Below are 17,229 nucleotides of genomic sequence, written 5' to 3' on the forward strand. Positions count from 1 at the left end.
ATACGGGTACACTATATAGTACTACTACAGTAGTGATGGTATATTATTATTATTATTATTATTATTATTATTATTATTATGACGAGGCTATAGTTGTTTTTTCTTATCATTTAACCAAAGAGACTGCAATAGCTATCAATGCGATATGTCGATATCAACTAGTTCATACAGATCATTGAATCATTATAAATGACTGTCAAGAATATCAGACAACCAACTTTACACGAATTATACAAATATTATTGTGACGTATTTAGATGATCCATATTTAGCCATTCCGTCCACATACTAACAATCAACATCTCAAAAGTAAAAACTCGTATGTATGTATGTATGTATGTATATACAGTAGGTATGTATGTATATATATGTACGGATATTTGTGAAATGTATTCATCTAATTTGTAAATGTTTTGTTTTTTTCCACTAGAGGCCGGTAGCGTTCATAATAGTCCGTTTGAATCATATGAAGAAGATGTTAGCAGGTGTTTGTGACCTCCTCTCGTGTTTAGCATTGAATTGGGCCAAATAGAAGGTAAGAACTTCATCGAAAGGTACACTTGAAAGATGCATACCGTAACGATAAGTGCAGCAACTGCGATCTCAATGTCAACTCATTTTAAAGACCTTCTTTGGAGTTGTTTTGCTACTTGGAGCGCTAGTCAAGCTCAATAAGCATTTGGCTACAATTCTGATCTAATGTTGACGTAAAAGACAAGGCTGTGACCGCAAGATAACTCTCAGACATGCACTATTATGCTCAACAACGTCTATTTAAATAACGCCATCCGCGCTTTTTAGTAAATCAACTTTAACTGAACGCAACTCCTGCTATAGCTCGGATATACGAATCCCATCAATTGTTTTCGAGATTTTTAGTTGTATCTTTGATCACTCATGTGTATCCCGTTTAACCGCGTCATTTCCCTGCGGGAACACGTTAAAATCACTTGGCAGAACGGTGCGAGCTAAAACTTTGTGTGATGCAGGTTCATCTTATCTTCAAATGTATTTTATGTGCATAGTTCTATGGTTACGTGGAGCCACTAAATCGAGCTGTGGTGCGTTCTATTTGACAACGCTGCCACGCAGGAGTTTGATGTTTTTGTTCAAACACAGGTGGAAATTTAAATGTGCCGTTTTTTTAAACCACTGACTAATGGCACCAATCACCAACAGAGACCGTTCAACAAACATGCACAATCACCACAGCCAGAATTAATCATTAGCATCTTCAGAGTGATTCCCCTGAATTGTAGAGTATGCTTTCAAATATATTTGATCACCCTGGGTTTTCACAGTTGAGGCTCAATCCTCTTTGAGGTTGACAAGGTTATTGAGTCCCGACTAATGGCAGGATTAGCCTTAGCTGAGTGCAGATAAACAGTCACCATGGAGCCAGTATATGTGCCGCTGTTCGTTGCCTCATGTGTTGCTGAGTGAATGCAGGTCAGAAAGTCTATTTTGGAGGCGGGAGTGATTGTTTTCTCCTTATTTTGAACATCACACTTGAACTAGTCATTCATGAATTAATACATGCTGTTTGTCTATTTTGCTTTCCAGGATGGCACAGTGGGGTGCCATATTCTCAATTATTGTTGCTCTTACTGGAGCAGCACTTTTAGCTTCTATGCACAAGATCGATGAAGGTCACACAGGAGTGTACTACAGGTGAGTGTGCAGGGCTTTCGGCTGTTCTATGTCTGCAAAGCAGTTAACCTGCTTATCTGTAAAACAGCCATCTGCTTCAAATCTGTTTGCTAAAGACATCTTAAACATCTTTAGTAAGGCATGTTGCAAATGCCCAACTGTGATATGGCTTTGACAGTTTTCAGGGATGGACTTTTGAATAAAGATGCTTCAGCTTGCACTTTGCACAGTTCGCCTGGCACCTATCACGGGCTACTATACTATGTACTATGGTGGAAACAAATCCTCAAATAATCCGGGTACCTCGCAAAATGCTCTAGGCATTTTTTCTGACTCAGGTACCCACTCATTTACGTGCACACTGCCAAGAGGAATTCAAGCTAACCACAGTAACAATTGTATGACAGTAACCCCCGCTAACCCAGTAAAAAGGCCAACTTTAAAGTAAACCTTACCTTACCAAATAATAAATGGACGTCAATGCATAGGTACGTTTGGACTGTTTGCCATCATAAACTCTTGCTAACAAGTTCAACAACACAATGAAATATCGTTCAACCACTTAAAAAAACAACAACTTGATCACACTGACACTGTATTGCACTTAGCGGTGACTCCAGCGCTAGCAGTGTTCAAGTGCTCTATATAAGGTGGTGAGAGCTGTCAGATTACTATTCAAAGGCAGTAGATGTGAATGACTCTGCACACTTTGATGCTCACAGCCTGATAGAGTTGCCATTCCAACTGATCACCTTTTAACAAAGCAGGCTAACTGAAGTGTGTTGTTTGACCCTCACAAGGGTCGCGGGGTTGCTGGAGCCTGTCCCAGTTGTCCTCCGGCAGTAGGCGGGGGACACCCTCAATCGGTTGCCAGCCAATCGCAGGCACACAGAGACGAACAACCATCCACACTCACACCTAGGGACAATTGAGTGTTCAGTCAGCCTGCCATGCATGTTTTTGGAATGCAGGAGGAAACCAGAGTGCCCGGAGAAAACCCACGCAGGCACAGGAAGAACATGCACACTCCACACTGGGAGGTTGATACGCTAACCACTCGACAAATATTACAATTGAAAATCAAGACAGTATCACTTTTGGACTTTCCTCACTTGCAATGCATGTGTACCTTCAGGCCAACCAAGCACAAAACACTTTTTTAGGGCTGGCAACAGGCTGTAAAATAAAAATGTCAACAATTTTTTTTCCCAATTGTCCTTAATTAGCAATTTAAGTTGATTTCCGTATGACATTGTCTCGGTGATGTCTGTAGCAACAATTTTTGATGGCAATTAAACCAGTCAATAGTCTGGAACATGCGAGTCGGACGTTGACGCTGTAACATGCGGCTGGGAACAACTTCAAAAATAAAAGCATGCCTCGGCATTGATGTCCATATTTTGTTTGGTAATTTAAGGTTTACTTTGAAGTTGGCCTTCTCACTTTACCGTAACAATGTTGAAAAAGAAAAGTTAAGAAAAAGTTACTTATTGGAAGGTACTGCACTTACTTGCACTGAGATGTAGTAAATGATGCTGATATCTTGCTGCCTTTTGAGGCATATTTTTCCTTGCAAAATTGCTTCAAAGTCAAAAATAGTTCAAGCACTAAAGGCACTGGGTTTTTGTGGTTCCACTGTCCCGGTTCATCACAATTGAAAAACATGTTTGTTTTATAATCCCTCGCTAGGATTCCTGAAATGAATGTGTTTGCAAAACAGGGGAGGAGCTCTCTTGACCACCACGAGTGGACCTGGTTTCCATCTCATGCTTCCATTCATCACCTCCTACAAGTCTGTTCAGGTGATTCAAGTAAATGTGTGCTTCAAAAATGTTATATATTGTACCACAGTCCAAAAAACAACACTTCAAATTGTCAATGGAAAAATTCTGATTCCAAGCAAAACTGACCATATTTTTGGACTATAAGTCACACTTTTTTTCCACAGTTTTGACAGCTCAAAACAGGTTAATTGGATGGACGGACGGATGGAATGCATTTAAAATTTTTGATAGACTGTCATGTCTATGTAAATCCCATTTTTGTATCGCGTGAAAATAACATCCTATAGTTGCACTGCCCCCCTTGTCTCATTAGTGTACACTAGACTGCTATGAAAAGTGATCTTTATTAAAAAAAAATTTAAGACGGAAAAGTTGCAAGAATGAAAACTGTAAAGTCCTCTTTGACACAGCGCATAAGTGATCAAAATGAAATGCGGTTTAGCAGCCGTGATACGCTTTACCAAGTTGCCAACCCAGAGGTATTGCGTTTAACCGCTTTGAGTTGCAGCTACGTGTTGCAACTTGACACGCTCTTGACACTTTTCCAGTGGCAAAAGCAGAGACTGTGTGAGTTGAGCATTATGATTTGAAGGCTGTATGGATGGCACGAAATAAACCAATACGCAAACAAGCTTTCTATGGATTAGGATTTGCCTCCTTATTGTGGCCGACGAATATCTAATGTGATGTCAAACTGTGTCATTGATGGGAGGTCCTGAGACGTTACAGAAATGGAATTCATGCCCATGATCGGTGTACGTAAACTTGCATGTAGAGCTGTCTGTCTGGACCAGTTGGTTCCCTACACGTGGTCGATGTAATTTCGTTAATGTGTGCCGATATGTCCGAAAATAATGCATTGTTCTTGTCCTGTAGACGACGTTGCAGACAGATGAGGTGAAAAATGTTCCTTGTGGCACGAGGTAGGGGGTTCTCTTTTGTTATACAGTCAACAGTATCGAATTGATGTGTTTCACTAGTGTTGCATGACACCAAGTATTCAAGAGGCTATTAAACTGTGTCAATAAAATGCACTGGCATCATTCTCGGAGGAAAGAAAGGTTCGCTCAAAAGTCATAAAAACTCCTTTCAGTGGTGGGGTGATGATCTACTTTGATCGCATAGAAGTTGTGAACTACCTTGTTCCCTCAGCAGGTAAGCAATGAAACAACTCTTTGATTCCTCCGAAAGTCAGCATGTTACGTGTTTGATGTCATGTTGCTTTCCCTCGACAGTGTTTGACATCGTGAAGAATTTCACTGCGGATTACGACAAAGCCTTAATATACAACAAGGTTCACCACGAACTCAACCAGTTCTGCAGTGTTCACTCCCTGCAGGAGGTCTACATCGGCCTGTTTGGTTGGTACAAAAAGTGACAAGACTCCAATAACAACTCTTGCTTTAACTCATTCACTCCCAAAGACGTTTTTAAACGTCTTTTCAGACTTGGTCTAGAATTGGCTTATACTGAATGAGTTAATAGAACATGTCAGAACAAGTAGCATGACTGCACCAAAAACGGCCCTTATTGTTAAAAAGAGGAAATGGACACATTTACGCCGACACTCTCTGATATTTTAAGAAGGCTTCACGCTTTGGTCCACGTACCGGTAGTCTACGTTGTTGCTGCTGCGTGGTACTGGTTTGTGAAATCATATTCTCACCTGCACATCCACAATCTCCTCTTCAGACCAAATCGACGAAAACCTGAAACTAACATTGCAAGAAGATCTAACAACCATGGCGCCAGGTCTCATCATTCAGGTACAGTGAAAATGGCCACCAGAAAAGCATGATGACCCAAACACACATGTCATGTTTTTGTTTGTATTCATTTATCTATCTTTGTATTGTCACAATCTACACTGCCGATCAAAATCCGTTGCTGAATTTACCCTAATGGGGATTTCCAATTTCATTGTTTTTTTTTCCTAGACTATGGAAACTGTCTTCCCATTATTAGTTTTGTTTTGCAGGACGCTGATGATTATTGAATAAGGCCATTATGTAACAAGTTGAGCAACGCTATAAAAGGTGCAGCTTATTGTATTGAAAGGGAACACCAATTTGATGACGTCATTGTGTCTCTTGGAGCTTGTGGAATTTCAGAGGCCTTGGGGAAATAGAATCATTCTGACTTCCTGTGCGCTTCATTATAGTATAATAGTCTCATTTCAACACAATCACTGATCAACACATGAAGCTGTGTCCCGACGTTACGTTAGAATAATTCTTTTTGCCTGTCATGTTGTATTCATCCTTCAGAGCATTACAGTATGATTGTGAAATATTTTGGAACTTCGTTACCTATACACAAAAAATTTTTTGTGTAGTTCTCAAATGAGCACCAGAGGTTGTTGTTTGCTGGTCTTTTATTTTTTCACCAACCCACCAATCTCATGAATGAACTTCAAGAATAATGGCACGTCTGGGCAAGGTTTATTCTTCACATGCGTGGATAGACCATTTCCATTTTTATTTCCTAATTTGATCTTAGTTTTACTGTTTGGTGCTTTCTACCATCTTTGTTACTGATTTATTGCTTTATTGTTGTATATATGTTAGTTGCTCCATGTACAGCACTTTGTATGCAGCGATGGCTGTTTGAAAGTGCTCTATGAATACAGTTGAGTTGAGAATTACCACCACATACTGTATATCAGGGCTACAAAATGGCAGCTTATTAAAACAATAAAATTTATTGTTTTATTAAAAGACACAATTAAGTTGCATGGCCTATTCAAAAAATGGAATGAATGTTCCACCACCCACTGGAAGGTTGGGATCCTGTGATGAGCTAGTTGAGCTCAATTCTCTGGGGCAGCAGTCCAGTGCCCAATGTGTTTTTGCACCACAGGTTACTTGCGCATAAGCACAAATTTTGATGTACTGACTCGCCAATGGTCTCTTGCGACATGTTCATCCGGGTGTCTCATGGCGATTGGAGCCATGAGCGGGGAACTAATGTTTGACTATCATTTGAACCCCTTACAAGTTTCATGTCCACTTCGTACAACATTGCATTCGCGTCACTGTCATTTAAAAACCGAAAGGCATTTAGAGTTAGCTTACACAACCACTGCAAAGTCCTTTACTATCCCCACAGGATCAGTCATCAGCATTTTTTTAATTTTTTGAAGGGAAGTGGTGGAGTTGAATAAAGAAAGCCCCTAAAACCCCATAGATAAACACACATTTCATTACTGAGTGTTACACTTTGCCTTGGGTTTTATTACTCTGGGCCTGAAGTTTTCTATAAATAACCAGATTCGGTTGAAATAACAATTGCTGCGCTTTCTGCGAAGCCAGTAATCTTGTCACATTGAGGATCTTGAGCTCCTACATCTGGATTCCTGGACATCTGACTTTGCTTACTGGGGTGAACACTTTTTGGGCTTGAAGAGCTAACCCATCTTTTCTGTCTGGTTTTGTATGTGTCCTCCATAGGCAGTGCGTGTTACAAAGCCCAACATTCCAGAGAGTATCCGCAGAAACTACGAGCTCATGTAAGTTTTCTTTTGTTTACTTTGTGAACAAGGAACATTCCCTCGACCCTTGACGTTTTTTTTGACCCTCTCCTAAACAGATGTTCTTGTCGCTCGCAAATCTTCCGGCGACCTAACTACATTGTTCGTGTCAGTCTTTGAACAGGTTATTTTGACTTGAGCAATCACCAACGTGTGCTCTATTACAGCAACTGTAAAATGCGTGCCTCAACCCTCACACAACCCTCCACTGAGAAAGGCAACATCATTGCCAACTTGGTAACTTGCTTTGTTTGGGTGTTCAGACCCCTCACACACCTCGTTGTCCAAAAAGTGACAAGCAACAATTTTAGTAACTTTTCCTGGTGTTTGGAGATTATTTTTTTTTACTTTCAATTTTCACAATCAACAAAATATAACATTCCACAACTGAGAAAACAAAACAAACAAAACAGTCCCCTCACACAGATGAATAACAAATGTTGCACACCATGACAAAAATACAGATATCAGAGCTCAAATGGTCCCTGACACATCCTCCTGCTTCAACAGAATAAATAGAGGCCAGATAGGGCATCGCTTCTTTCCATCCAAAAGCAAAAACATCCATTGTAATTCGAAGCCTTGCGGTCATCTGTTCCAAAACCTGTCTCAGTCTCTGTCTCCACTGTCTTATCGTCGGTGTAGTCGCAGTCCTTCAGTTCAGAGCATTTTCTTGGCAATCATGAATAGAATATCTCCAAGCAAGTAAATCACAGGCATCAAAGGAACATTTACCTTCACAATATTTTCGATTTCTACCATAACACTTTTCCCTAATGCAGGGGTGTCTAAACTCATTTTTGTAGCGGGCCACATTATAGTTACGGTTTCCCCGAGCGGGCCATCATGACCTTGAATTTTGTGAAACCGTAGAAATGTTTGATCATCTCCACATATTACATATTCAGCGCACAACAAATTGGTGGATAGCTAGTTTAGAAATCGGAAGTTAAGAATAATGGTTAGTTCAGCCATTGGTGACCTTAATGTATATAAGTGCGTAAGCAGATAATGATTGCAATATCTCTATGTAATGATGGATTACATTTGACTATTTGAAATGTTGGTTCAGACTTTAGCAAGCATCATGGAAAAGTTGACATGCTTGATTTGCTCTCACGGGCCGCACAAAATGATGTGGCGGGCCAGATCTGGTCCCCCGGCCTTGAGTTTGACACCGGTGCCCTAATGTTTCGATTTTTGGACAGTCCCAAAAGATGTGTACGGAATCACCAATCCCTCCACGGTTCCTCAAGCAGCTACCACTCAAGGGTGGCCTTACAAACAAAGCAATCTTAAACGGATTGTCAAAACACCTCATTTTTCATTTCCAATCAAATTCCCTCCACACCTCATCTTGAATGACAGCATTCGGGTCCAATTCCCACTTTCCTGGATATTTACTTTATTTAGTCAAGTATCATAAGAGATCCTTCTATATAATTTGAGGAAGGTTTTTCTTATTTGGAGCCCTTGTCTCTACCCCAGAAATGAAATGCCGTATTTTCCGCACGATAAGGAGCACCTAAAAGCAATCAATTTTCTCAAGAGCCAACAGTGTGCCGTATAATCCAATGCGCCTCCTATAATGACCACTATTTTGATTTCTTGGACGTAGTATTTTAAATGTTCTTAATTATAGTTGCAGCGCTTGTGAAAGCGCTATATGAATAAAGCTGGATTGTATTCCCTTTAGCGTCGCTCCATCTAGTGGATGCATAATGCAACTGCAGCCACAATTGTAACTTCTATGCGCCTTATAATGCGATACGTCTTATATATGGATCAATATTCAGATTTATTGGACGTGGTATTTTAAATGTTCCGTAAAGCACTTTTTTACAACTGCTATGGTTGGAAAAGCCCTATATAAATAAACCTGTTTTGTATTCCGTAGTGGATGCATATTGCAACTGCAGCCACGATTGCAGCTTCGATTCTAAGTGCCTTGTAATGCGGTGCACCCTATATATGAAAACTGTTTTAAAATAGGCCATTCATTGAAGGTGCGCTTTATACTCCGAAACACCTTATAGTGCGGGAAATACGGTACTCTTTCACTTTGTTTGGGTTTCTACTGACTCTCGCTCTCTCTCTCTCTATGACTCATAAGATAGTGTCTTATTTGGAGGTATCTGGATAGATCATTTGACTCAAGTCCAAATTGCTGTCTTAGTTGTGCCTTCAAATATCTGGTTTATTATGGTAAGCCCGCTAATGGCCCATTTTTGGAATCTGGCATCCCACGATGACGGGGAGGAATTCTGCGTTGCCCATAATCAGCACACATGTTGAGATTGTTTCTGGGCCCCCTAGTCTTTTCTTTACGGTTGCCCCCACTTTAGGAGTATGTTTCATCCATTCATTCTCAGTTTTGATCCGACTGACCGATTTAATATCCATAAAAGGCAGTACATCGGATGATGTCTCTTTTCTTGCGTTTTGCTCTATTTTAAGCCACCCGGTTTAGTCATTTTAGTAAACCAAGGCACTATTGCAATCAATCGTGCAGGCCAATAATAATGTTTTAGGTCCGTTAAACCATCATCTCCCTGATTCTTTGCCATAGTCAAGATGTGAAGTCATATTCTAGGTCTTTTATTCTGCCAAATAAATTTAGAAATTAAATTATTCAGCGTCTTAGAAAAGGAGACTGGTACTCTTATGGGTAAAGACAAATAAAAAGAGTCTAGGGAGAACTTTTGGGGGGGGGGGGGGGGTTACTGTCTCTACTCTGCCAAATAAAGGAAGAGGTTGTATAGTTAAGATAGTTGGCCTTGAACAATTGCAGAGGATGGCGAGTGAATTCCCAAATGGCGAAATCATTGTTTAGAGCAGCGAAATGAAAGTTCCGGATTAAATTTTACTGGCCAATTTCCTGTAATCATCATCGCCTCCGATTTATTTGAATTAATTTTGTATCCCGAGATTGCCCCGAATTCATCAAGGCACTTCATGAGTGCTGGCACAGATTAAAATGGATGTTTCATGAGAATGAAAATATCGGTTGCAAAAAAGTGTCATTTTGAGAACTGACCCTCTCTCAGCTGTTATCCCCAAAGACGTTTTTCGTTTTGCCGTATAGCCTCTGCCCGAGGTTCGATACTCATTGCGAAAAGGATCAGTGACCATGAACCCTCACTTTTGATTTCGGGTCTTTGTGAAGCAGCTCAATCCAGTCAAATCTTTTTCCAAAGCCCATTTTTCAGAAGAAAGTGTCGGTCTACCCCGTCAAATTCCTTTTCTGCATCAAGGTTGAGAAGCGTTAAAGATGGCATCTTTTGCTTCCATTGATTATATATTTAAGACTCTCCGTATATTATTTGTTCTCTGGCGCCCCATCATAAATCCTGTTTGATCCGCTTCGGTGAACTTTATGTATTTTTGTATTCTGGCTGCTATGATTGATGTCAATATCTTAGAATCAACACACGGGAAACTTATGTGATGATGACTGGGACATTGCAGGGGCTCCTTCCCTTCTTTATGCTGGATCGGCAGATCTCCTGACTTCAAAGCGTAATCGTACACTTTACACAACAAGGGTGTGTGAGGTGACTTGTAAAAAATTCTATTCTCTTCCAAAGCCATCTGTTCCTGGTGATTTCTTTCTTTTTCTTTTTTTTTTATGTAGTTATTGCTTCTTTAACTCATTCACTCCCAAAGACGTTTTTAAACGTCTTTACAGACTTGGTCCAGAATTGGCCAGTCCTGAATGTGTTAATCTCACCTTTGCTAATTGGCTCTGCTAATTTTGTTGCTTCCTTTATTCGTTATACTAGTCATTTTCAGGGGATTCCAAAATCTGTTATCATCATCTTTCTGAGATTCTTGAGGCACGCTTTAAAACAGTTCATCATATTTTGCAAATGTCTGAGATATGTCTTTTGGGTGTATTCTAATCTGTTTTCTGGGTGTTTTTGTGGGCTCTCCAATTAGATTGCTCCTTCCGATTGTACCATCGACTGACTTTATTTCCCATTTTGTCGTATTTTCTACTTAGAAACCTCAGGGCCCCGTCAGCTTTAGCAACGTCTCATCCAGTTTCAGGCTGGCCTCTTTCAACGTTTTAAGTATCTCTTCTTTATTTCTTGTATGTTCCCTCGAATTGTTCAATGTCATTCTCCAATTCAAGTTGTCTAACTAGCCTCAGTTTCTTGAGTCGGGATCCCAGAGATAACATTTTTCCTTTCATTGTAGCCTTTCCACTGTAGTAACCGCTGGGCCGCCTATGTGGAGTTTGCATGTTCTCCCCGGACCCGCGTGGGTTTTCTCCGGGTACTCGGGTTTCCTCCCACATTCCAAAAACATGCATGGCAGGCTGATTGAACACTCTAACTTGTCCCTAGGTGTGAGTGTGAGCGTGGATGGTTGTTCGTCTGTGTGTGCCCTGCAATTGGCTGGCAACCGGTTCAGGGTGTCCCCCGCCTACTGCCCGAAGACGGCTGAGATAGGCTCCAGCATCCCCCCTGCGATCCTTGTGAGGATAAGCAGATCGGAAAATGAATCAATGATTGTAGCCTTTCCTGCATCCCTTAACACTGGAGGAGAGACGGTATCATTGTCAATTGTAGCAATGTACTCATTTCGTGATGATCGCATTTCCTTTTTCATTTGTGCATCTCTTAAGAAAGAAATTAGGTCTCCAGTATTTAACGGTACTGTCAGCTCCTCCATTAATTCTTATGGTAATTGTCGAAAATTGTAATTGATCCAATCGTACTGCTTCTTACCCTATGTATGTGGGGTTTTGGAATTTAAAAAAATAGTTTATTCTTGAATAACTTCCATGCACTTTTGACATGAATATGAAAACTATCTCTTGGAAGGAAAAGTCATCCACTAAACTCAACTCTCCCATGACGTTTAATAAAGCTTTTGACATTCTAGATGGGGGGGGTTTTGACATCGTAAGGACTCGTCACATTATCACAGTCCAGTAGCAGTGGCTTTCAACAAACTCACGGCAGAGCATGTATTAACTTTCAGTTGAGGTTTATATATCATTCTCTCAAAGCAGATATTTTCCTCTGGCGTCAGTGTGTCATTTCCATCAGCTGGGGAAGCAGAGAAAAGCAGCTGAACAAAAATTGATCCGCCCTGTCATTATTTTTATGTGCATATGTTCACCTGCTTGGCAAAAACAGCAAATACTTTGGAAAGTGAACAAATCAAAACCCGCAAGAAGGCTTATCTCGATCCCCCCGCCCCCCGACATTGGAGTGGGTTTGTTTTGTTCAACCCATTCACTGTAATGCTTTGCGGCAGAAAGATGTCGCATGCGCATTCCATTAAGTTTAATAATGTGTGCAGATGATTTTTATGTACTGTATAAATTAACTGGATTAGTCATCGCCGTTGTCTTTCTTTGTTCAATCATTCATGACGCTCAGATCTTTGCAAAAGGGGTTGGGAAGGTGATGCAATACAGGCTTTTGCGTTTGTGAGGTTAAAGGCTTGTTTATACAGCCGGGGGCTTGACATGAGTAATCGACTCATTGTAATCAATGATTGCCTCATAAATTCTTGATTATTATTTGGAATGCTTTGAAATTAGCAATTGATTGCAAGTGCGCAACAATATGTGATCGTCGTATAAGGTACCAACTTGAACAAAGTGGTATTGAGTCGTCCCTTGATTTGTTCCCACACTGGCTATGCAGCGAAGTGTTTGAAATTTTGCAGTCTGGCGATCAGAAGTTGCTCTGTAATCCGGAAGTCGACGGGAAGTTCACTTTTATTTGAATACCAAGTTGAAAGGTTTGATAATCAAACACCGTACCCACACAATTAAAATATAGCAACGCTTTCCTTGAAGGTAATGAAAATTCATTGGTGTGTCTGCTGTGCGATTTTCATCTTACCTGTAAAACAAGCCGTAATGAAATCACCTGCAACTGCGAGGAAGCACACAGAAAGCCAGACAACTGACCTGGACCAGGAATTTCAATTATTTGTTTGATTTGAATGGATCAGACCAAAAAGTTGACATTCAAGAATTTAGGAGTCGGGCAACGGTGACGTGGCTTCGAGTATAAGATAAGATCTCCTTTATTTTTCCCACACTGGGGAAATTTACAGTCTACAGCAGCAAAATTGGGGGGTAGAAAGAAGAAAAAACAAAGTGTTTGCATTCACAAAAATAAATGTTTGTTTCAAAGTACACAGTTCAATTAAGTGCAATATAAGTATGACCTCATACGTCTATTTGCATGTGTTGTGTCGGGATGAGTGAACACATGCGCACAGTCTTGAGAACGACAGTGAGGAATTATTACTGGCTATTTCCGTTTCAAATTGGGACAGCAGTTACAGGCCTGCTTAAATTCTGCAACATTTTCCATTGTTGACATGGACAATCACTGTCAATTCGGTTTGCTACCATTTCAGGATTTTTAGGGCCGTCATTAGTGTCCAGATTAGTCGTTGACATACGTTACTCGCAAAACGTTACGGATATTTGGCTTTTGAAGGAAATTTCTGGATAAAGCTAAAATGCACCGGTGAACTTAATCGGACCTTCTCTACGTTTGAACGTGCTTGTCCAGCTGTTTGATATTATGGTGCGTTTGCACAAATTGCTGTTCTTTAACAAAGGCCTAAATAACAAAAGTCACAGCGGGTGTCTGGTTTCTGTATCGATCAATAAATTTGATGGTACAATTAGAATCGGTATGTCCCTCGTCCTCTTCATCCTGCCGGTCACATTTTCATATTGCGAGACAAAAATGGAAATCTCGCAATTTGGCAACAGTGCCTCACTATCAGCATGTTCTCAATTTTAACAGAGACTGGAAGAAGCACCGAAAGGCGCAGCAGTTGTGGCATTCTTGGAAATGTCTCTGGCTCAAACACCTGGAAATCTTTTGGACCGACCTGCTTAAGCTCAACATTTGTCATGAGGATTATAAATATTCATATTTCATGTTGTGCGATGTTGGTGGATGACGGCCTCGGTAGACACAAATTCACAATTGCACTTGAGGGATTTTGTAGCCTACGACGTTCAAGGTTGTGCGATTTTCCCCACAGGGAGAGCGAGAAGACCAAGCTGCTGATCTCCCAGCAGACGCAGAAGGTTGTGGAAAAAGAGGCCGAGACAGAAAGGATCAAAGCTGTGATTGGTACGCATGCGATTACACTGAGCACAAATAATGTGACGAATGGAGGATTTCAGTGGAAAAGACTGACATTTGATGCTTTTGTCTCTCAGAGGCTGAAAAAATGGCCCAAGTGGCAGAGATCAAGTTTGGACAAAAAGTCATGGAAAAGGAAACTGAGAAAAAGATCTCAGAAATTGAAGGTGTGTATGTTTCGGAATTATTAGGAATGTACAGTAGATATATTTGTTTGTGCAACGGAAGGTATTTGGCAAGTCCCGGCAGGATCGGCTCAGCTGCGATAAGGATAATGATGAATATCATCCGAATGTGTGTGGGTGAGCCATTACAACAGTCGTGGGTATTGTTCACACCGAGTCACTGATACAGGTTGGGGCTTTCACCCGCCTCTGCCTTCTTTTTCCGCTGTGCCAAATGCGCAGTTTCTTTGGAAGGTGTGATTAGTTTCGCAATCCGCCTGAATTAAAAACAAAGAAAACCACTTTTGATGAGGAGGCACATGAATACAGTCATCGAACTGGGGGATTCCTCGTTGGCCACTTGCCTGCAATGTAACTCCAACAAGAAGACAACTTTCTACTTTGCCAACTTCCTTCCATTCGGCGCTCTTTTTAGATGAGGCCTTCCTGGCACAACAGAGGGCCAGAGCAGATGCCGAGTTCTACACTGCGCTGAAAGCAGCAGAGGCCAACAAGGTGAGAGAAAAAGAAGCTAAGTCGCACAATAACACACCTTGAGGTGAGCAAGTCTCCTGCCAAAACTCTCTCAAAGAATAGACGCGTAGCTTGGGGGAGAAATAAATAATCATGCCAGCGCCTGCTTTGGTAGTTAATAGAACTCAGCTGCAAGAAAAACCAGAGAAACGGAAAGTGTTTTTTCCCCAGGGCTTTCCACTCTGTAGTCACTTGGTGATTTGATTTATTTATTTTTTAAGTTTCTGAATTCCCACCTAACTAAACAAACCACACCAAGGGTGAAACCAAACTCAAGTTTTCGGGTTTGCCATTTTCATTGCATTTCCCCTCTTGCAGCTGAAGTTAACACCTGAATATCTGCAGCTGATGAAGTACAAGGCCATCGCCGCCAATAGCAAAATCTACTTTGGGAACGACATACCCCACATGTTCATGGACTCCACTGGCAGCTCACTCAAGGCCACCGCTGCCCTGGATCTTGCGCGAGAGCAAATCTTGGATGTGGAATAGCGAGGAAGGTATATCGCGACCTAGAGGACAACCCAGTTAGGGGGCGCTGGACTTGATGCTGGAGGGCAATGACTCAAAACTGTGGCGGGCAATTTTACCCTCCAGCCCAAAGACACGCTGACGACCAGGGTCCTTTAAAAAAAAAAAAAAAAAAAAACTAGGTATGTAAAATATCAGAATGGGGCACTTTCAGGGCATACATGGCATAATTGCTGGTGCAAATGTTTTAAGAGGTGGGGGGGGGGGGTTATTCCTGCACATTAAGTGCACTCAGTTTATTTAGCAAACAAAGAACACCGCTCCATGACTCTGCAGTAAGCACTTGTGAATCCTCGCAACATGACAAAAATATTTCCCACCGCTTTTAACCCGGTCCCAACAAATATGACTTCTTCTTGTCAGTTTTGTAATGCTCTTGTAAAATGACAAATTAGGTGATGGGTTGAGGAACGTATACAGTCACGTTCCATGTCAACTAAAGATATTGCAAATCCAAACTTTCAAGTGCAGTAGATTTTTTGGGCTGGGGGTTCTCCTCTTCCATCCATCCATCCATTTTCCGAACCGCTTGATCCTCACTAGGGTCGCGGGGGGGTGCTGGAGCCTATCCCAGCCGTCTCCGGGCAGTAGGCGGGGGACACCCTGAATCAGTTGCCAGCCAATCGCAGGGCACACAGAGACGAACAACCATCCACGCCCACACTCACACCTAGGGACAATTTAGAGCGTCCAATCAGCCTGCCATGCATGTTTTTGGAATGTGGGAGGAAACCGGAGCACCCGGAGAAAACCCACGCAGGCCCGGGGAGAACATGCAAACTCCACACAGGGAGGCCGGAGCTGGAATCGAACCCGGTACCTCTGCACTGTGAAGCCGACGTGCTAACCACTGGACTACCGGGCCGCCCCGGGTTCTCCTCTTATTTTTAATTAAAACTGCCTCCACATTTAATTCTTCACCAATTTCATTCAAGCAGAGAGATTACACTGGTTTCACGTGTTAAGTTTCTCCGTCTCATTTCGCAGCGAGTAGCATCTACTGATCATTGCTCATGCGTCATCAAGTCGATCAGACCCGATGTATGCCATCTTTTAATCTCCGAGACCTCACTCGAACTTGACATTTGCTGGTTTCACAGCACAACCATTTTGAACTGGCCATCATCACTGGCATCTTTTGTTCCTTTTTGGGGTTTTTTTACACTTCCGGCGGGTGCGTATAGCGTACTGTGTGTAAACCTCATCTTTCATATTGATTGCGACATCCACCATTCGTTTTACATGTCGTGTATCATTGAGACACTTGAAGTATGTTTGAGCAGAGCGATGCATTTTTCGAGACGGACATGAGGCTTCTGGCACCGGCAGACATAAAGAGTTTGTTCCCGTCCAAACAAAATATTTTAATGATGAAGCGTGACTTGGAATTGGAAGGCCTTTAACTCAAAACTTGAGTTCAGTTGATGGAATGGTGTTTGTGGGTCGTTTTATACATTGCAAATTTTGATCAGGGTGAAAGTTCAATATGAGGGCATGTGTGTTCCAGTTCAACAGATATTGAAATACTTGGAACTTTTTGTGTTATCCGAGCTACTGTCAAATTTGTTTAGTTCAGAAGTACAGTATTTAGAAAATGACGAGAGGTTTATAGATACCATCTACTCACAAAATGTTGACTTGCAAGTGTTTGAAAAAAGTGACACAAATAAATAGCAATCTTTTCTTTTTGAAATCTATTCAAATTTGCACTCTGACTACAAGTCAAGTCTGTATCCCAACCACATCACCAGAAACTGAGAAACTTTGGCGGGTGGGGGCGGGTGCGCCTCTGTCCTCTGCCTTCACTTTCATGTTCTGTAAGTGAAAATAATGAGATGAGATCAGTCGGAATCAGACTTGATCATGGAAGAATATTCCATATCCATTTTCTGCATGATCAG

The 17,229-nt window shown here is 41.4% G+C and overlaps 1 protein-coding gene across 2 annotated transcripts; it reads left to right on the plus strand.

Moving 5' to 3' along the window:
- The first annotated feature begins 468 nt into the window (after positions 1-468).
- On the plus strand, positions 469-17,025 carry LOC147204687 (erlin-2-like). Of its 2 annotated transcripts, none has more exons than XM_086111510.1 (12): positions 469-535; positions 1,564-1,671; positions 3,371-3,452; positions 4,311-4,357; positions 4,528-4,589; positions 4,670-4,795; positions 5,127-5,200; positions 6,884-6,942; positions 13,996-14,087; positions 14,177-14,266; positions 14,700-14,779; positions 15,116-17,025. In XM_086111510.1, the coding sequence occupies exons 2-12, from the start codon at positions 1,565-1,567 to the stop codon at positions 15,287-15,289; spliced, it is 993 nt and encodes a 330-aa protein (XP_085967636.1). In that variant the 5' UTR covers positions 469-535; position 1,564; the 3' UTR covers positions 15,290-17,025. The 2 variants fall into 2 exon arrangements, with proteins under 2 accessions (XP_085967636.1, XP_085967637.1); XM_086111511.1 differs by having other exon boundaries at positions 506-535; positions 3,340-3,452.
- The last annotated feature ends 204 nt before the right edge of the window (positions 17,026-17,229 follow it).

This window comes from Hippocampus guttulatus, chromosome 5, assembly GCF_054856545.1.
Source record: "Hippocampus guttulatus isolate MCC_2025c chromosome 5, RoL_Hgut_1.0, whole genome shotgun sequence".
NCBI classification, from domain to species: Eukaryota; Metazoa; Chordata; class Actinopteri; order Syngnathiformes; family Syngnathidae; genus Hippocampus; species Hippocampus guttulatus.